The sequence below is a fragment of the Diaporthe amygdali genome, assembly GCF_026229845.1.
Source record: "Diaporthe amygdali strain CAA958 chromosome Unknown NODE_1_length_4327563_cov_65_473760, whole genome shotgun sequence".
In the NCBI taxonomy this organism is placed as follows: domain Eukaryota; kingdom Fungi; phylum Ascomycota; class Sordariomycetes; order Diaporthales; family Diaporthaceae; genus Diaporthe; species Diaporthe amygdali.
The window spans coordinates 557,279-579,291 of NW_026517021.1; the positions used below are offsets into that span (position 1 = coordinate 557,279).

The 22,013-nt window shown below is 54.7% G+C and overlaps 3 protein-coding genes across 3 annotated transcripts; all 3 read right to left on the minus strand.

Annotated features, from left to right (window-relative positions):
• Positions 1-1,003: 1,003 nt before the first annotated feature.
• J7T55_005728 (uncharacterized protein) lies at positions 1,004-11,443 on the minus strand (the record flags this gene model as incomplete). Its single annotated transcript, XM_053136504.1, has 1 exon — positions 1,004-11,443. One exon carries the CDS (start codon positions 11,441-11,443, stop codon positions 1,004-1,006), a length of 10,440 nt encoding a protein of 3,479 aa, XP_053000499.1.
• Positions 11,444-19,010: 7,567 nt separating this feature from the next.
• Positions 19,011-19,214, minus strand: J7T55_005729 (uncharacterized protein; the record flags this gene model as incomplete). Its single annotated transcript, XM_053136515.1, has 1 exon — positions 19,011-19,214. One exon carries the CDS (start codon positions 19,212-19,214, stop codon positions 19,011-19,013), a length of 204 nt encoding a protein of 67 aa, XP_053000500.1.
• A 1,301-nt stretch (positions 19,215-20,515) lies between these two features.
• Positions 20,516-21,229, minus strand: J7T55_005730 (uncharacterized protein; the record flags this gene model as incomplete). The annotated part of the gene is made up of 1 exon (XM_053136526.1): positions 20,516-21,229. One exon carries the CDS (start codon positions 21,227-21,229, stop codon positions 20,516-20,518), a length of 714 nt encoding a protein of 237 aa, XP_053000501.1.
• Positions 21,230-22,013: the final 784 nt, after the last annotated feature.

Genomic DNA, 22,013 nt, shown 5'->3' on the forward strand with positions numbered 1-22,013 from the left:
TATACGTTTTAACTCAACCACGTCGAGGATGGACTCGTGGGGGGGGGGGGGCCATGGCAGCCCAAGGCTGTCAAAAGTACGGGTTGGATCCTGGGGATGAACACAAACGGGGCGAGGGGTGCCAGTGTGCCTCTTCGCCACCGTCCCTTTTTTTTTTTGGGCAGGCAGGCTAGCGCAGGCCATTTATCACCGCAAGATGCGGGAAAGGGGCGCGAGGTTGAAACAGGACTTCATATAATAGCATTATACATCCAGAACCCGCATACTGACATGGGAGGCGTCCAGGGAATGCGCGGATAAATGATCCATGGCATGTTTACTTGGCGTCGAATCTTGTGGACGAACGACTACGAGCATTAGATAGATAGAGAAAGGCAGAGAGGGAAATGCAGAGACCCCGGTCACACGATGTCAACGAGACTAGACGGTATATGGTCGATGGTGATATATGTATTCAGCTTACGAAATCTAAAACACGGCTCGGATACAGTAATGTCATGATACAGCACATCAATCGTCGCATTATATCAGTGTAAATCGGGTCGAAGAAGCAGTATGCTTGTCAAATTCAGTGTATGCTTCACACGTGAGGTGTGGATGTAAAAGGCTTAGAAACCGCTATCCGTCCAAAGTCTTGACGGGGCATTTTGTCGCGTTGCAGACGGTGCACCGGAATCAAAATGAAAGAAAAAACTGAATGAAATAGATTTCCCAAAATAGGCAACGCAGGCAGACAGAAGCCCCAAGACCAGAGAGAAAAATAGAAGACCTGACTTGATATCATCCCATGCATTAATCACACGAACCAAAAACTCCCTTGAATATGCAGATCTAAAGAAATCCAAAACATTCCAGGCTGATACCAAAGGAAAACAAAAGACAAAACAAAAGACAAAACTATGAATAGAAGACGCGGATAGAAAAACAAAATCCGAAAAGGCATATATGCCATAAGATCAATCACCCAACTCACAGTGCTCCCACATAAACCCCCCAAAAATCATCACATCGCATGGAACCCGCCCATCATCCCCTGCGCAGTAGCCTGTGCCTGCTGCTGCGGGACGCCATACCCCGGCGTAAGCGGGCTGATGTTGTTGCCGCTGTTGCTCATCCGCCCGCCGCCAGATCGGTGGTGGCCGCCGCGGCCTCCCATCGCCTGCTGCTTGTACAGCATGGCACGCTCCACTGGCGTCAGCGGTGACACCATGTCGTCCATCTCGGCCGCCTCGATGGCCGCAAAGTCCATCACGTCCGTGCCGCTTGCTGCAGCTCCTTCCGCTTTTGGCTCGTTGATGGTGGGAGGGTCCTGTTGTTGCTGCTGCTTTTTCTGCGGGATCGAGTCCGGCATTGGTGGCTGCGGGGGGATATCATGGTGGCCGTCCCCCTTGGTATTGTTCGTCAGCGGCGAGTGGATCATGGTGATGGGCCGTGAAGAAGGCTGCCGCGGCGTCTCGGGCACGTCCTCGAACTCCTCGTATGAGTCGTACTGCGAATCGTTCGGCTCCTCGCTGCGCTCCGCCTCCACTTCCGTCACGTCCTCCTCATCCGTCTCCTCGTCCTCCTCCATGTAGAATGTCTCCCTGTAAGGGCTCGACTTGGTGGACTGCTGGGACTGGCGGTGGTCCTCGGGCTGCGGCTGCTCGAGCTGCACCGGTGGTTGCAGGCCTGTGCTGTACAGGTATTTCAGGTTCTGAGCCTGGTGGGGTCGGAGTGTGCTCTCTTCCTCGTTCTCGGCTTCTTGGTGGTCGTCGATGTGCTCATCCACGTCCTCTGCGCTCGAGCCCTCCGTCATCGACCCACACGACCCCGCCCGCGAGAGCTGCCCGTCCGGTTGCGTGCCTTGGCTGTTCCTGGCTGCCTTCGGTTCTACGATGGTGTCTCCGCTCTCATCGCTTTGCGGCTCGGCTGCTTCTTCAATACTTAGGTCCGGCGAGGTCCCTACACTGCTCTGTCCCAGACTCATATCCGGACTGGCACGGGCACTTCCGTTCATTGAAAAGGTATCCTCCGTGACGGGTGTGAAGGGAGGAAACGGTGGCAACTGAGGCGCCATGCTCTGCACTCTCAGCCACGGAGACACTGGTGGGAGCGGCACGTCCTTGCTCATATCGCTCCCAGATGAAGTTGATCTCCCAGCCGATTTCAGGCTCGGGCGAGGGATAGGGGGCGGCGGCGGGAGCCCGGGTGACCGCAGGTTGGTGTTGGAGCGCGAGAGAATGTTCTCCTTGCTGTTTTCCCTGCTGTGCCCACCTGAACTTCCCGGCCTCAGCGTGCTTGCCACTCGTCGCAGACTAGCTCCCAGGCCGAGATTGCTCTTCTTTCGAGTTGCTGAGAAACCAGCTTGAACCAGTGGCGGGCTTGCCATCATGTTGACACCAAGGACCGGAGACTCGGGTTGGCTAGATTTGAGACTCTTATTCGAGCGCTTGAGTCGCAGGGCGTGTACAGCAGATCCTTGAAGCTCGCTCGGGTTCGACGACCCGGGGCTTGTAATGCTCAAAGGAGGAGTGTTGCTGACACTGGTCGGTGCTGTGACTACACTGCCGCTGCTGCTTCCCGGTGCGGTACTGGCTAAATCCGTCAGAGCGGTCGTGTGAGTGGTGTTGCTTGCATTGCTATTGCTCCGATTGTGTTGGCGCTGAACAGGTTGGACACCGCGTTGAGAGACAGGCGGATGCACAGCTGGATGGCTCGGGAACATAGAACTTGATGCTGCCGCAGGTGATCCCGCGGATGAACTCGTCACCGCCGTATTTGTTGTCGAGTCGCTCCGCGTCCTGCTGTGACCTAGTTTCGATGGCTCGTACGTGCTAACTGTCCCTGCGCGGTTGAGGTGTCCTGGTCCAAGACTGCTGTTGCTACTGCTCTTGCGCACAGCCCCGGCCGCGTTTGCCACGTTGGTCAAACTGTTACTCTTCCTCACCGAGTGCTGCAGGCTGTTGGTTCTCGTGCTGCCCTTGAAGCTGCCGGACCTGTCGCGGCCTTCGCCGCCAAAGATCTTGCGCACGACCAGCTCAAACTGGCCAAGCATGGTTGGGTGATTCACGATCTCCTGCATGGTGATGCAGAATCCATCCAGGTTGCCTCCGAAGACGTTGTTCGTCAGATCGCCGACAAGTCGTTCGGGAATCGTCTCGGTCAGGAAGTCAGACAATTGTGCGGCAGGTATCAGTGAGCCCCACAGATCGTAGAATGCGGCAGATGTGACATGTTCCTCAGGCACGCCGAGCGTGCGAGGGTCAAGTGTGCTGCGCCAAGCATCTTCGATGATGGATTGGATCGTCGCTGTCTGGTCGGGTGACATCTTGCCCTCGAGCTGGGAAAAGTTGACACCAGTAGCCCCACCGCTACCGAAAGGATTCGAAAATTGGACTCCGTGACCAAAAGTCGCAGACGTGGGGCTGTTCGCAAATACCGGGAGCGAGAGCGGGATCTGCTTCGTCAGAGTCGAGTATTGAGCCGCGGTCGGCACAACGGACTGCATGATGCTGAAGCCTGTCAACATGCCAACGTAGCCACAAACCTTATTCAGAACCTCCTGGGCGAGCGTGGCGGGAACCGACTGTTCGGGGAAAGATACCGTAACCTCCAGCTCCTCCTCCTCCTCTCTCCAACTTGTCCCTGCTGGCAGCTTCCCACCTGCATTACTGCTGGCAGCGCCTGCAGGTACCTTCTTCTTCACGATCACACTCTTCACAACGAAGTCCGCCACATCAATGGCTTCACTCTCCACCACACTGACCCTGCAAAGCGCCGCACCAAGCCGGAAACTCTTCGTCTTTCCATCATCCACAAATACTGCCTCGGGATCCGTCCGGTGCTGTACGACGGTACTCAGTCGCGTCCAATATGGCCATGGAGTACACTTTTCAATTATGTCCAACATGCCGAAGTTCTCATATGGCACGCCGGACGACCTTTGCTCGGCGATACATTTGAGCAAATTCATCGGGCTCGTTGGAGCATCGGCAAAGCGGACGCGCACTGGCAGGATGGTTGACGTGGGACCGAGGACACCGCCGCGGTTGACGCTTGAGGGGCCGAGATGGTGCTGCAGTCGTGAGTGACAGCCTTCAACGACCTCGCCAAACACGACGTCTGGAGTGCCTGAAATGCTGGCGAGGACCATTCCCCACGCAGCCTTAAGCACCGTGTCGAACTCAATGCCGAGACCACCCATGGCAGTGGAGCTGACAGGCACCGTTTCTCGCAGTGTGCGGACCCCAGTACTCATCTTCGGCGGCTTGGGATGCCGCACAACGCAGGTTGGCTGTGCACCTTCCAAAAGTCCGCGCCAGTACCTTTCCGCCTCGCCGTCAACGTTAGCAAGTGCTGCTTCCCGGACGAAGTCCGCGAATCCCGGTCGACGAGGAGGGTTTTGTCCGCCGTCGTACAGCTTCTTCAGGTCTTTGACAAGCAAACCAATCGATACATCGTCGTACTGGGCCCTTGACAACCTCATCACAAGAGTGCTTGTCTTTCCTGCATCCAGAAAGATGAACTTCGTGATCGGCCTCGCAAACAAGTCCAGCTGATTCCTGCTCTGCAGCTTCTCACGGTCGCGCTTGATCTCCTTCTCAACAGCTGCATTCAAGCGCCAGCTCTGCACGCGTGGAATACTTTTGAAGTCAACACTGTGGTTCTTGAGTACTGTCTGGTACACTTTTCTTGTCTGTCCCTCGACGTGTGGGACGAATGCTGTACGAAGAATGGGGTGCACAGAAGCCAGAATCTGGCAGACCTCTTCAATCCGGCGAGCAGACACCGAGGTGGTTGAGCTGGCGGCTGTGAAGTGGAAGATGAAGTAGTTGATGCTTGCTAGGCCCTGGCCATGCGAGACTGATGACGACCTTTGGGGGCCTTGGGTGATCATGGCGGTCTCGATATGACGGATCTGTGTTGATGTCGCTTCGGCAACGTCCCTGATCAGGGTAGGTTCGATTCCGAGCTTCGGCGCGAGTGTACTCTCAATGAAGCTCTTCTCGATGACCTGGGGAGCCGGGGCCGTCGCTGCGTTGGGGCTGCTCGTCTCGTCATAGTCCTCTGGCTCGGCAGACTCATCTGCGGCCTGTTCAATGGATGAGTTGTCTCCAGCAGAGGCGCTTACCTCTCCAGCGGGAAGTTCAAAGCGGTTGCCGGCCACGCAGATCTCAGCCAGCGGGACATCACTCAAGAGGTCGGAGATAAAAACCGCAGCGCCTTCTTTCCTGCACTGAACCACGACTTCGGCGGCCGAAATCTCATCTCCACCTGATTTGATGAATCCATTGGCGGTATCGATTGCGCTCTGGTCAACGCCTAGGACATTGGCCCATATAGCCCTAACCTTATCCGCCAGATCATTCAATGGCATTGTCCTTAAGCCATTGATACTCGCCGCCCGCTTGGGACTCTCCACTGTTCCGAGCTCAAGCAGCTGCTCTCTGGACAGGCCTTTGATGACCTTCTGCAGCTTACGGCGGTTGACCTTGAGCGAGTACGTCGTTGGGAGGTGTCGGACGGGGATGAAGATTTTGGGGATCATGAAGTCGGGCACGACACCAGACAGGGTCTTTTCAACAAGTTGTCTGGAGATGTAGATCCGATGCTTGATCTCAGGGGAAAGGTTCGACAGATCAAGACTGTGTTGACCGAGGGACGCGTTCGCATCGCCTCCCAGCTCGAGAAACGCCGCGAGCGTCGGGGATCTGCTTCGTTCGCCCTTGAAAGCAAGTGCCTCAACCATCACATCGACCCCCTGTCCAAGCGCCCGACGAATCTGCTGCTCCAGCTCGGCAAGATTGACCACGCGTCCATTGATCTCAAGATCGTCACGCTTGGATGAGACGTATTCCATGAGTCCGCCTTCAATGTATCGCACGCTGTGGCCGGTCTTGTAATAGCGCTTTTTGCTTTCCTTCTGTTCGTCCGACGCAACAGCGTCATCGAGACTTCGATGACGACTGTGACCTTGTGCATTTGCGGCGGAGAAGGGGCTTCGGCTCTCGGGAGACACCGGGGTTTCGGCCACATCTCGAGAGTCCTCGTGATCACCGTTTAGGTACGACCGCCGGAACGTCCTACCCAGCGTTGGTCCCTCGATTACCATTTCTCCGACAGCTCCAACGGGCATGAGGTTTCTGTGATCCTCCCCAGAAACGATCCACGCCGACCCTGCGATCGGTCGTCCGATGGCCTTCAAGTGATGTGGGCCATGAATCTCCAGGAAGGAAATTCCCAATGGGCAGACATCTGGTGCACCGTACGCCATGACGACCCTCTTCCTTCCGCGCCAAGGAGCGTACGTATCTTCATCGAGCCCGCGCGTGCGGAAGCACACAGTCTTGAGGCTTGGCAGAAGATCAACGTTGAGCTTTCGGGCTAGCAAAGGCGTCATGTAACTCCATGTTGCGCTAAACCTTGACACGCAGCCAGTGTAGTCATTGTACCTGTCTCTCGAGGTCGGGATGCAAATGGTACCGCCGCTGACAAGTGTCGTGAAGATTTCAGCCAGAGCGACATCGACGTTGAAGCTTGACAGCTGCAGCACACGCGTCGTGTTGTTAATTCCCGCAGCAGGTCCTTGTCCGATGAAGGCAGTCGATAAAGATGCATGAGTGAAGCTGATACCGCGCACTGATCTAGAAGAAGTAGGTGTGAAGAAGACACAAGCCACATCCTCAGGTTTGCTAGGCGGAAGGAGCTGTCCCGGCACAGGCGCCTCTCGCTCCAGCCGCTTCATAAGCGCATCATCGAGGCGAACCACGCGGTCGAACAGAGGTGCTGGCTCTGTGAAGTTGTCAAGGGCGTCGGCAGCGGATGTGCAGGCAACGGCAACTCTGCAGCTCGAACCCAGTTGCTCCGCAATCTTGGCAACGAAACCCATTTCGTCAGCATCCACTGGAACAAAAGCCGCACCAACCTTCAAAACAGCAAGAAGGGCGATGGGACCCCATTTTGACTTGTCGAGAATCACTGGGATGGCCGCTTTGGTGTTTCCTTTGGGTACAACGCCTGCTTCAAGGAGCACGTGTGCCAGTCTGTGGGAGAGAACTTCGACCTGAAGGTAAGTGAGGTCGCCATCATGGGCACAAATTGCTTTTGACTCTGGGCGCGTGATACTCTGCGCAAACACTAGCTCGTGCAACAACGTCCGCTGCTGGTTCTGGTTGTCTTTATCGGCAGGGGTAGTCCATTTGACGATTTGAGCGTAATCGCGGTCAGAAAACAGGTCAAGGGATCCGATGTGCGCAGATGGCACCGTACACTTGATGATGGCGCTGACGGCTCTGCCAAAAGTGTTGGCGATGTTGTGCGCCTGGGCCTCGGAAAGGATTGAGTGTCCAACATCGACAACCAGTTTTCCAGTGGCGTTGCTAAAGCGGGTGTTGATGGTCAGGTCGTAATCACTGGTCTCGTGGTTCAGCACATTTCGTAACTCGAAGTTCGTCCGGGAACCAAGACGACTGTTCAGATCGGCCGATTCTTCTGTGAACGCAAGGACAGTGTTGAAAAGCTGAACGTCCACAGCGACTCCCTTCTTTCCGCTTGCGAGCGCGTGTCGGACCTCGGCCATGGTGATGTGCTGGTGTGGCAAAGCGGCGTTGTAGATGTCTTCGATCTGCTTTAAAACAATGGCCAGGGGCTTGAAAGGCGACAGATCAAAAGCCACAGCGATAGTGTTCGCGAAACATCCCACCGCAGCCCTCATCCCCTCTAATGTAGCAGATCGTCCGGGTGCCCTGTAGCCAAAGCACACAGAGCTAGTGCCAGTGACAGTTCGCAGAACCAAGCCCCATGCCAGCCTGAGAATCGCGCCGGTGGTCGTCTTGTTCGCCCTCCCGAACTCCGCAACTTTGAAATACGGAACATCGTTGATTTCTACATGGACGTTGTCGTATCGTCGAGAGGACGTTGCATCCTTGTTTGCACCGCCATAGTAGAAGTCCAGCCTCGGGAAAAGGCATGGCTGGGTAACATTTGCCAACGTATCTCGCCACCATCCGATACTTCTTTCCCGATCTAAGCCGCGCAGGATGTCGATATAGCCGGAGTATGAGAATACCGAAGCATCACCACTAGTGACTGGTAATGCGCGTCCTGTGGCGTAGCCCCTTCTCAGGTCAGCAATCAGCCCATTCACGCTCATCATGTCACACAGTGCCGCAGAGACATCTAGCTTGATGACAGTCTTCATGGGCGAGTGGCACACGGTGAGACGGTGTCGTGGTACACTCTTCAGCGCAGGGCAGGCCGTGAGCGGAGGAAGATTGTTCAGAGTGTCGACCGGGTCTTCGCTAGGCGTAGCGTCAAGGAATAGCATGTTAGGGCTCGATCGTCTCAATACCACGGCGTTATAGAGCCCATTCTCCGCAACGCTGTCAATGAACACGGTCCTGAGCGCTGGATACCGGGCGACCACTTGACCCCATGCAGCGCAGATCCGTTCCAGGTCGACCGGTGCGCCATCTGAGCTTGCACACTCGTACATCGTGTGAATGTGACAGGCGTTCGCATTTCCGTTGTTGCTCGGGTTAGGCACATAGCTGTAATTATCGTTACCACCATTTACTCCGGCATGGAAGCGCATTTGTCGGTCTTGGGATACCAGGACACTTTGCTGCACCGGTGTCAGTGGGTACACAGCTTCGATGTCCTTCACGCTGCTCAATCCCAAATCTGCAACAATGACTCGATTCAGTCTGTCCAAGCCCTCGTATGTGACACCTGTGGCCCATAATTGCGGAATGTCAGCCAGCGTGAGCTCTGGCTCGTGAAAGCGGAGACGGCCAATGGCCTCGAGGAGAAGATGCTCGTAGTTGTTGATCCAGGCGGTGATCCTCTCTGCGTGAAGGGAATTTCGGTTGTACAGAAACTTGATCTTCGCAGCACCCTGATCGATAGTGGTATTCACTTCGAAAAGAGCGATGCGTCCCACAGCAGGGCCAATGTCGGAGGTTGGCGAATCAAGCGTGCGTCCGGGAAGGATCATCTGCTCGAGAATACCATCGCCACTCAACGGGTCTTTACCAAGATTTTGTAGGCTTCCGGCATAGCTGAAAAGAATTTCAATGGGCCAATCGTGTGTCGCAATCTGTAGAAAATTGGGAGACCGTGGGCGGTCGAGCTCAGTGGTGGATTGGTTATCGCGGGGAAAAAATTTGCTAGCGAAGTAATGTGCACCTCTGTGCGGCACCGCTCTTCGTGTATCCTTCATGCGCCGTAGAATGTCTATGAAGTCGCTAGATGGGGATATCTGCTGGTTCAGGGGGCATAGTGTGGTAAACCACCCAACCGTCTCACTGATGTCAATATCGTTACTCCACAAGTCGCGGCCGTGCTCTTGGTTCCACACGTCTGGTACATTCCTGTCAGGGAATGTTTGGGCAAATGAGAGCATCAGTGCAGCAACGTAGATATCAATCGCATCCGTCTGCAGTACTTGACTGCACGTCGTCTCCAGAATGGACGTCAGCTCCGCAGTCAGAGAGAAACTGGCCTCGTTGGCATCCCCGTAGGTGTTCGGCGAATCAGACAACCCCCAATATTCCAAGTCTCCCGGGCTGATGTCGAAAGGCAAGCCACCCGAGGGTATCTGTGCGTCGAGTCTCTGCAGTTCTGTCCACTTTTGGAATGGCATCGACCTTTGAGACAATAGGCTGCCGCTCTGTAGGAGCTCGTCCAGGTCCCGAATGATCAGCCGCCACGACACCAGATCCACGACAAGGTGATGTGCGGCGAGGTACACCATTTGGTGCCCGTCCGCAGTGGAGAAGTGTGCCACAGCGAAGACAGGCCCATCTTCAATATTGAGTGATATTTGAACCTGGTGGACCGCGGACTCAAGCTGCTCGTTCGTGCTGATGGTGTAGTGCGTAAAGGAATATGAGCTGTCAACTTCAGGTAATATTCGCTGGATCCACTCATTGCGGACGCGGGAGAATCTTGCTCTCAGCATGGAGTGGTGGCCTACTACCGCGTCGGTAGCAGCTGAAATATCCTGCACGGAGAAGTACTTTGCCACACGTAGTAGAAGAGACTGGTTGAAGCGGTAGCTGCCGTCACCGGCAGCGCGGCTGACCGAGTCGCTGCCCATTCTGGTGTTGAAGTATAGCTTCTGCATGGGCGAGAGTTCAAAGTAATGGAATGGTGAGCTATCCTCGCCATCGACGGCGATTTTCTCTTCTCCTTCGGCAGCCCACTTATGCGCCAGCCCACCTCGTTGGGTAGCCAGGGAAGCAAGGTGGGCAAGCGTGTTGTTCGATTGCAGGATCTCATGGCTCTCCAAGAATATCGACTCAACTCTCGAGTTTGTGACGAGCGCCATGGCGGTCACCTCGTCGCCCCCGAACTGTGCAAAGGTGAAGTTCATGCCGACCTGATCTGGAGGTACCTGTAATACCCTGGCGACCAGCTTCTGTATACTCTTCTCCATCTCGGTCACTGGTGGTTGCAAGGGTTGATCGGTGCACAGGCCCATGACCTTCTCGTAGATATCCTGGTTGGCATTCTGCACCCACGTGCGGAGTTTCCTGCGGTCGATCTCGCCAGTCTCGGGCACAGAAGGTAGGTCGTCCAGTGGTACCCACACTTCTGGTATGGCCTTTGCCTCGACGGTTGGTAATGTTCTGAGATTATGTTTGATAGTTGCTATCTGAGAACCGGCAAAGAACATCTGCGATGGAGAAACGAGCTCGACCTTGGGGGAGTCCGGTTCCCGGGGAGGGATGCTGCTGAGTGTCAGGCAAGCGACCAGTTTCTCATCAAAGAGACCGGCCCTTGGCTTCAAAACTACTACTTTTGATACGGCATTCTCGGAACCAAGGAAGAGCTCGACCTCACTGGGATTGTCAAGATGGATTACTGGAGTGGCTGATGTGGCACTTGCATTTCGCGAGTGTCCTTTGACTTCCTGTCTTTTGGGTCGTAGTCGATTCGAATCCATGCGGCTGGCCCGATGTATTTTCTCGGGTGCGATCATGACGGATGCCGAGCGAACGTCAACCTCAGCTCCTTCGCTTTCCTCATCTTCCGACGAGGAGTCGTGGTCGTTGTCTTCGTCAGGCTGAACAAGTGACCCATGCAAGGAATGTGCAGAGTACGGCATCACGCGAGTCTCAACATCAGCAAGCGTCTTGGAGCCGGCTATTACTTTGGTTTGGATGGTAACATCTTCCTCCGCGAAAGCCCTGGCAAATGGCGTGCCCCCATTGGTCGCAGCTGACTCCTGATCCCCAGAACGACCGGACAACAAGGATTCGCGGAGCTTGTCCGGAGACAATGAAAGGGAGCTAGCCACGGAGGTGAGAATGCGGTCCTCCAGCGTGTGGGGACGAGTCTGTTGTTGCTGGTTGTCGTCGTTTGCGATGCCGGCCTGCTGCTCCGGCTGCCTGGTAGATAGGGAAACGGTATCGATCCGGGGTAGGGAGCTGCGCTTGGCTTTTGACCGGTCTTCTGCCATGACGTGTATGAAATGTGTCGTCAAAGGCGGATGAGTATGAGGATGAGGTAGAGGAATATCGTGCGCAAGGGTGGAAGGTGGAAGGACGTGAAGGGACGCGTGCGATGACAACAGTGAGCGAGCGAGCGACTATGTCAGCGCGGGTAAGATGAGGCGAGTTAAGGTGAGCAACGCGGAGACTGCTGGCTTTTGCTCAGCTGGCAGGTCATGGCAAGACACAGCGATGCGGGCAAGCAGAAACAAAAAGTCTGGGTATCTCTGGTATAGTACAGCCGCCTAGGCCTAGGTGGAAATAACGGAAAGGAGATGGCTGGCTATCGATTTGATATGCCGGCATGGATGATAGAAGGGGAAAAAAGGCGTCAGTAGGCAAAAACAGGCGGGCAGTAAGGGAGAGGTAGAGTAGCTGTCGGAAGAGTGGAAGAAGAAGGTTGAGAGTGGGAGAAAAAAGTCTAATGCAGGATGTCAGCAAGATTGGGTTTGGTGGAAGGTTGGCGAGGAAAGTGACAAGACGGCTGACAAGGGACTGACAGCTGATGAGAGGTTTGGCCAGAAGTGGAAGGGCAGAGAAGGAGGATTCCAGGGACCACTTGGAGAAGGAGAGGCGACAGGCGCAGGAATACAGAGACGTGAGAAAGGATCCGTCTTGGTGTCGATGTGGGTGGTGGAAGTGGATCCCGAGGTGTCAATGTCACTCTAGTGGTGGCAGGAGGTGATACAGATCAGGCACCATGTAATCTGGCCTGGCACGCATGTATCTACAGCGGACGTGTATTTTATGCCGGGCGGGTGCGAGTGGCTGCCCTGCCTCACGAGGTGGTGTGTGTGTGTCTCTGTCTCCAAGGTGACATGACGCCCAGCAGACACGGAGCCAGCGTGCTGCTGTGCTGTGGGTGCAGACTGGTCTGTCGGCTGCAGTGCTGTGCAGCACAGCGAAGTGTGGTGAGTGCGTTCTGCAGTCTACAGTCCCCGCCCTGCACAAGGCGGTCCATGTGGAGTGCGAACCAGATTTTTGCGGGTCTTCGCTGTGTGCGCCGAGCAGTTGGTGCCGCGCCCCTGCACCAACAATAGCATCTCCTGATGGCGGTTAAGAGGCGGTCCAGATGCCAGGACAGAGACTAGTTTGCTACGGAGCTATGCTGCCCTCGAGGTCAATCGCAGCGGGCCGTTGAGAGACGGCGGCAGCGCTGGTGTGGGCTTCGCAGGGATACCTGGACATGCGGGTGCGACTCGGCTGCTTAGCAGGCACCAGGGTGGTAGAGCTGGTGGGTGGGATGGGTGGGTGTGAATTTGGAGTGGTCTAGTGAGAAGCTGATGTGAGTGGGCTGCTGATGATGCGTGCAGTATTGCTATTGCTATTGCTATTGCTGATGCTGATGCCGCTGCTACTGCTGCTACTGCTGATGCGCCCAGGGGGATTTGGAAAGTCCTGAGGCGAAGGCCGGGTGCTAAAAGGAACCTGGCCATGCAAGTAAGACCGGAATTCCACCGCCTTCGCGAAGACGTTGTCGATGGCTTGGATTTGTGGCGTCGTGGTCGAAAACCTCCACCATCTGGATCCGAAGCTGCACCTCGACAACCTCAATCGACCCAGACATTAGACATGGACCTGGTGATTGAGGTCCTTCATGTCCTGAGGCCGTGAGATGGGATGGGCCACAGGATGTGGCTGTCCTGACATGACGACAGGCTTCGGCCATGTTGAAGTGGACTCTCTGGCACGCAGCGGGATCGAGGCCGAGCTCACCTCAGCCTCGATTGTGCTACAACGAGACTGAGCAATGACGGTATGTACTGTGATGTGTTGTACGCGTGTGCGTGTATGCAAGTACCGGTAGATCTAAGTCACCAGCCGGCGAGCATGCGTCTCGAGGCCAACCCCTGTCGAGAGACACGATCGGTCGGTCTGTCTGTCTGCCTGCACACAGATTGCTTGCAGCAAGCGGCGGCGGCGGCGGGGGCAGCGGCAGCGGCAGCAGGAGACACAGACACAGATGCAGATACAGATACAGACACGGGTGTCGTACTGTAAGACTGAGGACGTGGTCGTCGGGTTGGGGGCGAGAAAGTGGACGAGGGCGGCCCATTCCACGGGCCTGCCCAAGATCAATTCATCATGTCAGTCTGGGCCGCGTCCGGGGGCCAGGGACCAGCGTTTGAGCCTCCAAAATCGCCACATCGAAGAATACTGTGGATCGTGGCGAGACCTCTCCAGACGAGCCGTTGGGTCGTGTTAGGCACGCGATGGAACCGTCGCATACACCACACAGGATACTGCAAACTGATGGAACAGTTGGAGTTGATCACAGCGACGATGGTTGCTGTTCAGACAGGCCTGTCCTGGTTTTTGACAGCAGGCCATGGATAGTAAGGTTGTAGACAGGAACATGGACGAAAACATGAACATTCAACGTGATCGACGTGCTCGCCCTGTTGAGATGAGTGGGTATGGATGTGTGAGCTCGGGATTGGAAGCTTCAGTCACGATGCAAGGCGGGTTGGCGGGCAGGTGCAAAATCTCCAGCAGTGGGCTGCTCAGAGCTCAGAGCTCAGGCCCAGGGCCCAGGGACGCTGCACAGCATCAGCATCAGCAACGAAAAAAGAAACAGAAACAGAAACACCCACAAACAGCAGCAGCAACAGCAGTCATGACGGGCCGGGGGCTGAGCTCCTTCCCTTGCATTCCCTGTCCTGCCCCGCCCTGCCCCTGCCCTGCCCATCTGGATATAGCCCGTCAGCAGTGCCCTTGCCGTGTCAACCAAGTACCTCCTGCAGCCCTGAAGGCCCTGACGCCCACGCAGAAGCAGTGCAAGGGTACTTCCAGGCAGACATTTTGGTACCTGGGGACCTGCGGGCCCGGAGGAAGGAACGTCGGCTGTGTCGGCCCAATCCGGGGCCGTTCTGTAGGCGATACGTATCTTGCGCGGTTAAGTGAGGCAGGTCCTCCAATCAGACGTGGCTCCTTCTCGGCTGTTCCCCTAGCGGCTTTGGACTTCCCCACCTGCCCAGATACGTACCTTTTTGTGCTACTGTCGTGCAGGAGGTACGTACCCCGCACCAGCATCAGCACCAGCACCAGCACCCGCACCTGCTCTCACAGTCGTGTCTTTTGCCTGCTGTCAGTTCTGTCAGTTCTGTGTGTCTGTGTCTGTCTGTCTGTCAATCAGTCAATGTCTGTGCAGCTGCACCCCAACGCTACCCAGCTCGAGCCCAGGTACTGACCGATAATCATTTCTCCACCATCTCCATCTCCCCATCCTGGAAACACCAACACCAACATCTCCATCTCCTTTCATCCCAGACCATCACACTCAACTTTTATCCGATGCAACGTAGACAAGAGCCACTACCAACCAACATGCACGTTGGTTGACCCCTTGGAACCACACGAAATCACACGAGCCACCAGGGCCACCGGAGCCCACCACGTACATTGCCGATTTTTCTGCTGCATTCCTGGTCTGCTGGTAACCCAAAACTGCGCGAAGGATTTCGAATCCCCCTGTCCTTCCTGCGCAATGACAGCATCTGCCCGGCCCAATCACCATCCGCTGGGGGCCCTGGGGGCCTAGACACACCTGCGAGCCTGCGAGTCGGCGAGCCAGCAAGCCAGCAAGCCAGCGAGGCATGCCCTTCCGCCCAGATTAGCTGACGCGGTGGCACCTCCATCGGGCCCGCTCTGGCTATTCCTCCGACTTGTGCACCGCACTCCTCGTTACACCGGTGCCGTGATACATATACACATACACAAACCAGCCGGCCACATCCCACGCCCAGAGACACGGTGCTGCGTGCTGCAACATACCTAGGGCCGTCCTGTCGTCATCTCATCCTTCCAGCTGCGCAGAAATCGACGGAGAGCAACCCGAAACACGCATCCTTCCTGGGCAAATTCAAGGTGATGACAGCAGAATGCATCGACCTGCCTTGCGTACCGTACCGACTGCCCGGTGCATGAGTCGCATCGGCGACGGGGTCGATGGATCGTGGGCCCTCAACTTGGGGGTCTCATGTCGGGTCTTGCCTCGGGAGGCCGTCCACAGCTGCATGCACGAGTGATATGATAATGATGGTTCTGACGATCACCATTGTCATCCGCTCTGGCCTCAAGGATCAACACGCTCGAAAGAGATATTAAAAGGTGAAACTTCCCTCCAGGCTCCAACACTCGCCTCAAGGCATATCGCCAGGGCATTCTTGATCTCGTCCTCCCTCGGTGTGGCAAGGTCACCCTGCCCACCTTGCCCACGCACGGTCACGGAACCCACATCGGTGAGGCCTGAGAGCCTCACTTCAGCTGGCCCTCAACTTGCCATAGCAGGGTTGGCCAACGATGCTTGTTCAGCCAACAGCACCTAACGACCTCCCTACTCAGTCAGGCTGGTCTAAATTGCCCGTCTTCGTCGACATCCAATTGTTGGCGCCAATACCATCCACGATCATCCAACATGTGTTCTCGGCCTTTATCTCCCCTTGCATCAGCGTCAGTGCCAGTGCCCTCGAGCGGGGCAGGTCGGCTGCTAAGGCGGAGGGAGCTATGCATTTTGAGCCTCGTACCTGCGCCGCAGGATTCGGATGCTTTTGAAGGATTCGCAATGTCGATGCCACTAGCACGTATAGAGCCCGTCAATCTTGTTTCTCACGAGTCTTGGACAAATGAGAGCAGCCATCACGACTGTCTTCTTGTCCCATTAATCAACTTGCGAGACAGCTAGGTCTCTGCTTCCCTACCACATTGTCACCCACTACGTTGCCTCCATCTCGTCTTCCACGTGGATGACACAGATACGGGCTGAGTGGAGAGTCTAGGTAGGGTACTTTTGCTGGCCAGACGAACCACTCCGGGGTCCCGCCGAGCTTGCAGATTTGCATCTCCACAGAAGTACACAGACTTGACCGTTCAGGGCTCAAGCACGGTCTCCCGCCTGCAGAGGCCCGCTCCTGGCCACTGCTTTGGCGCAAAAGGCCCCGGACAACTTTCGTGGAGTGCCGGCCCGCCCAGTCGGGATCCATCTTTCCGATGTTCAGCCCAGGCGCTGCGCTCGCTCGTGTCGCCCTCGTGCTGCGAAAAGCTTCCACGCGTGCTTCACTCGCTCAAGTGCTGCCCAGGTAGTATCGAGATGCAGTGACCTTTGGCGTTGCATTGGACCGAGAGCCACTAGCAACAGTATTCGGCAGCCGCTCTTCCCATCACCGCAAATCACTCAGCCCAAAATGTTTTGGGGGCAAGGGCTGGCAATGTTCCCTGGCTGCATCAAGCCGCGCGACCCAACGTGGTTGGCCCGATGCTTGTCCAGATCAGCCGAAAAGGGTTATCAAGTCCGAGTCTACTTCCCTTTGTGCCCTTCCCGAATGATGTTCCCTCTTCGAGAATGATTGCGTGGGCGTCTTCGACTCGCCATCGATTCCAGCCTCACCGCCGACTACTTGCTTTATTACGGCTTCTTATTAAGCTTTTGTTTATGCTCCCCGGCTTTAGGTTCGATGCTCAACATCAGACCAGCTAATATCGATCTACCACGTCACGGCCACTGCCGGCGATGCTCTCGAAGCTTGGGGGCCACCTCAAGTGACCATCCTAATCTCTCACCCTGCGTCCAGAACGGCCGACTGTCTTTTTGGCCCCCAAACTCAGCTGCCCCCGGATGGCAACCGGTCCGTGACAAGCGTCACATCATCAAATATCCCCCTTCTGTCCCCCCTTCCCTTTTTGCCCTCCCACGTCGTGCCGGTCAAGCCACGCTGTAGCCTGCGTGCGTGCTGTGTTTTAATGATGCTATCCGTTGCAGCTGCTGCAGCCACAGACGGTCCTGCTGTGCGCTGGGGGAAAATCGATGAGCGCCGTTGTAAGTTGAGAGAGTGCGGGCGCTGCCGAGATATCGCCGCCAATCGCAACAGCCTTCGGCCGGCGCAACCCATCCTACCTACCAATCGACTCATTCGTTCATCCATCCAACACCACCATCCCTCCTCCCCTCCATCCGTCCCCCGCCATCCTTCCTCCATTCCTACGTGGCAACCCAGCGAGCACGCACATCTAGCCGTACCGGACATTGACAGATCAAGCCCCCCGGCCGGCCTCCAGGCAGACAGATAAAAGAGACCATTCCTCAATCCTCCTAGCAGGGAAATACAGGCTTGACGTGCATATTCGACACGTGGGGTGGGCAACGTAGACCGAGGAAGGATTCCTCGCTTCCGGAGAACGGCGAACTCAAGCCGTCCAATTGGGGCTAATCTGTACAATTCATGCATTCGTTCTGCATGTCTGTCTCGTATGTATGTATGTCTGTGTGTGTGTATGTATATGTGCGACCTCTCTCTGCCGCGCTGCCTGGCGCTTGTCGGCTATGTATCTGTATCTGCATCTGGGTGTGCATGTATCGATGTATGTATGCGGTGATCGCATCATGGCTGCCTCGTCCTCCTTCACCTGCTCCTTCCCCTCCTCGTGCAGCCCGGCTGCTTGCTTGCCACCCCCATGCCGTGTGTAATTTATCTCGCGATTGGTCGTGTGCCGCCAGAGTCCGAGGGGCCGCTGTGTAGCCCTCGCTTGCGGGCTTTGTTCGGGTGGCCTCAACGGCCGCAGGTCTGTGTATGTGGTCTTCGTCGCGCACGAGGGCGGCCCCATCCGCTTGGGAGCACCAGGTTGGTCGGCGAATGACTGGGGTGTTCTGTTGATGGGAGCTGCTCCTCCGTGGAAATTCGATGCGTGTGGTTCTTGTGTGTTGCCTGTGTTGGAAGGTCGTTGCGAGATGTGCTGCTGTGGGACCAGGCTGGGATCACTGAGGCGGTGTTTCTCTCCAGGGTGATGTCTCTTAGTTGCTGTGTTGTTGTTGTTCTCGTGAACATTGAGAGCAATATCGCACTATCACCGTGGTTCGTTCTTCTGAGAAACCTCTGAGCTACATAATTTCTGGTTAGAACCACTAGTTATTCCAGTAATATCCTCATGGTACTTGATCCGTGGGCTGTATGCATACATGGTTACCTATGTATGTGCCATAGTCCAGTGGAAGTACAACTTATCACAGTGAGAGGACATCGACATTGTCTTGGTGGATCACTTTTTGCGTGTGTTATGGGTGTGTTCATCTTTTGGAAGGTCCTGAAGTCCTTGTAAATTAATTCTTCTTTTGTTTTTTTACGACACAGACCTCATGCGTAATGAGTATCTATCCTCCCTGGTCAGCAAAAGTCTGGTGAATCTCGCGGATAATCAGAGCGGAAACGACACTGTTTCGTTCAGGTGGCTATCACTTTCTATATCTTATACAGACGCTCGATTACACTCCGTCCAATGTGCCCGGTTCCTAAGCTTTAAATGTAATTTTCCAAACTGGAACTGATGTCATCCTCACATTCCAACAAGTGCCTAGCCACCCCAATTCCGACTCAGCGTCAATTGTCACGGTTCTACCTTTTCCCGCTTCCACGCTTACTCTTTTTGCCGTTGTCGTGCTTGCGGCTGCGTTGACTCTTACCCTTGCCATTGCCGACATACTGCTTTGAACCACTACTACTGCTGCTGCTGGTGCCGTATCCCTGCTTCTTAGAAAGGAGACGGTCAGTCTCGTTGGCAGGAGGGCCCGTATGCAATGTTCTGCTGCCAGGCAGGCTGCTTGTAGACGATAGACTGCGTGTCAGAAGATGATGCCATGGCTTTATTACGTCCGGTCTCGGTGTGCCAATGCTTCTCGGACGAAGATGGCCGGATGTGTGACTGGCTCGGGGCAAATGCTGTCGACATCATTTGCTGGTTGGATGGCATCCCGGCGGTGCTGGTGACTATGTGAGAGCCATCCTGTGTTCAAACTCTTGTTGGTCGATACTTGGGGTCAGAGGGGTCAGCAAGATACAGAGAGCGTGGTGCCAGTGCAATATTCGTGTTCTCGAATCTGGTGAGAGTTCTGGAGTAGAATATCAAATTATGAATTTTGTTGAAGTCATTGCTTCTGTTGCCTCTCTCTTACGCATGACTTGCATTGTATCTTGGACTCTTTGAAAACTGTAACTTGCGGAACATGACATATCCTTGAGAAGCATATTTTAAACAATACATACATTAAAGATCAAGCATTTGGAGTCACTAAACTATGCCAGAGACTCTTTTAATGGAAGCGACCCTGTTCGTGAAACAGTGGTCTTCAGGCGCACATCGGCATATGATACTGAGGGAACGTGTTTATATGACAGAGGCTAAGTCACCATCGATTAAAATATAGTTGTCTCACTTCCTTGAGTCTTCTCTGGTCATCAAAATCGCCTTCTCACTGCTCAAGAAGTACACAGACGCAGGCAATCACAACTATCTGTTTAAATAGTCAGCTGCAATCCAGGATACAGACAAGTAAGCGAGTATGCCGTGTACATAGGTCAAAAATAAAAACCAGGTCATCGAAGATACCATCCTCACGAGTGTCAACCCTATACGGTGCCACAGCGCGTCCTGCCTTTCGGCACGTCTTTTGATAGAAGCTTCAGGATATCTGTTGAGGTCTTTTTGCAACGAACATATGGACGAGATATTGGATTCTGGTCTGATCACCGACGAAGAAATGTTGCAAAGTGGTGACTTTGCAACCAAGCTTGCCTCTAGGTTTCATTATATCAGCATGGCGACACCTGCCTTGGATTCAGGACTGACTTCAGATCAATGCGGCCGAAAAGAGTAAAACAGCTACTCTAGGTTGTAAGCGATTCAACATTCTGTACTTGAAGGGGGACCTGGTTAAGCTCAGAGGATGCATTTATGCTGCTTCTGGCGCCCTTGATGTTGAACCTGGCCAGCTTCAAGCAATGAGCCGGTAGACATCAAAGCCTGGGATGGACTTCTTTCAAGTCATCGATCATGATCAATTGTTATCCTTCGAAGCTAGTCCCGGTATTGGCACAATTTCCCAGCTTCATAATTCGTTTCAAACAATCAAAAATGAATTGACCTTCAAATGCTATGGATGTAACAGTGCCCTTGTCCAGCAAGACCTCCCGCTGGCTCTACTCTCGAAACAACCGCCCCAGCCATAATGCAATCCTCCATATCTCGCGCCAGATAGCACTAAATCAGGTGCATTAGATTGGAGGCAAAGCCTTTCCTCGTGCCTTCCACGCGTTGTAGAGCTGTTGAGCCTTGGCCGAGTCGCCACCAACAACAGTATACCGGCCCATGACGATAATCTCCGTCGCCGACTGTAGCACCTTTACGTTAAACGCCTCCCCGTTGTCGCTGTGCTGGTAGTCCCTAAATTTCCAGTGCGCCATGTAATCCATCTTATCGATCCCGGGAACCTTGTTCCCAGTAGGCGGGCACGCGGTGTAGTGCAGGTTGATGGCGTGGCCCCTGCCGTTGGGGAGCCGGAACAGCAGCATATACGTGTCGTCGTAAGGCGGAAGTTTGTGCAGGTAGAACTTATCCAGGTACTGCCACGCCGTATACGCCTTGGTGGATCCCGCAGCGGGCGTCGACTTGAACTTCTTGCTGTTGTACTCCCAGCCCGTCCGCCGCGTTAGCTTGATCGTCTCCTCCAACGTCAGGGGCCGGTTCGGCGGCGGGTCCCGGACGGTGGCCTTCCAGAAGTCGTTGACGTTGCGGTAGTTCTCCATGCGCGTCAAGCAGCACGAGACGCAGTTCTGTTTGAGGTCTTGGGGGTTGGTCAGCGACACCCCATATGTCGCTGCTGTCTTTGGCACGAGGTCGAGGCTGTCAGGTGTGCCTCCCTGAGTGTCCTTGAGCGCACCGTTCCAGACGGGGGCGGCCTTGGGTGCAGCTTTGGGAGGGGCAGGCATTTTAATTGTTGAGGATAAATGTGAAGACTCTAAGGGTTGGGTGTAATTGTGAGATAATCTGCCGTACTTTTATTTGCGAAAGTGTTGTTGGGAGTGTTGTTATTGTATTATTGATAATGTCAGAAGATTTCCAATCCAGATCTGCGGATCGCCCAATTTAAGTATTGCTCAAGTCTGAGCTACATCGCATCAAAGCTATGCCTTTTCAAGGCCCATACTATAGATGTTTATTTCAGTCTGGTAGGAGTCGTTTGAGGAACGGCCCCCAGGTAAGCCAAAAGAGCCCGCAAAGCTCGCCCGAGAAGCCTGGTCAGTGCTCCTTTGTCTTTGGCTTCATTCAGGTTGCGATGTCTATAGCTAATATGGCCCACCGCAAGACCTAAATCGGACCCCGAGATATAAAAAGCCGGCCCGAAGCTGCGGACCGGTGCTTTTCACAGGTGCTAAAGACCAATCGCGTGGGCAGTTTGTTGAATCCTTCAAAACATCAAAGCGTTCCTCCTGTTGATGTGCTTCTTGGCAGGATCGATCCTTGGGGCCCAAGGCGCTTATGGGGGCCCAGGGGCCTGGCAACACGATTCAGCAGGATTTTTTTGGTCTGCAAAATAGTGTTTCTTTATTTCAAAGAGGGTGGGCAGCTTTATTGGATTCTCCCCTTATTGCCTGACTTTGGGCCCACCCTCTGTTCTATTTTTCGTTGATTAAAGCAGCTCCACCATCGCTTCTTGGTATGTTCTTGGACATTGTCTCTCCTATCCCAAAGTTGTCATTTGGACAAATCAGC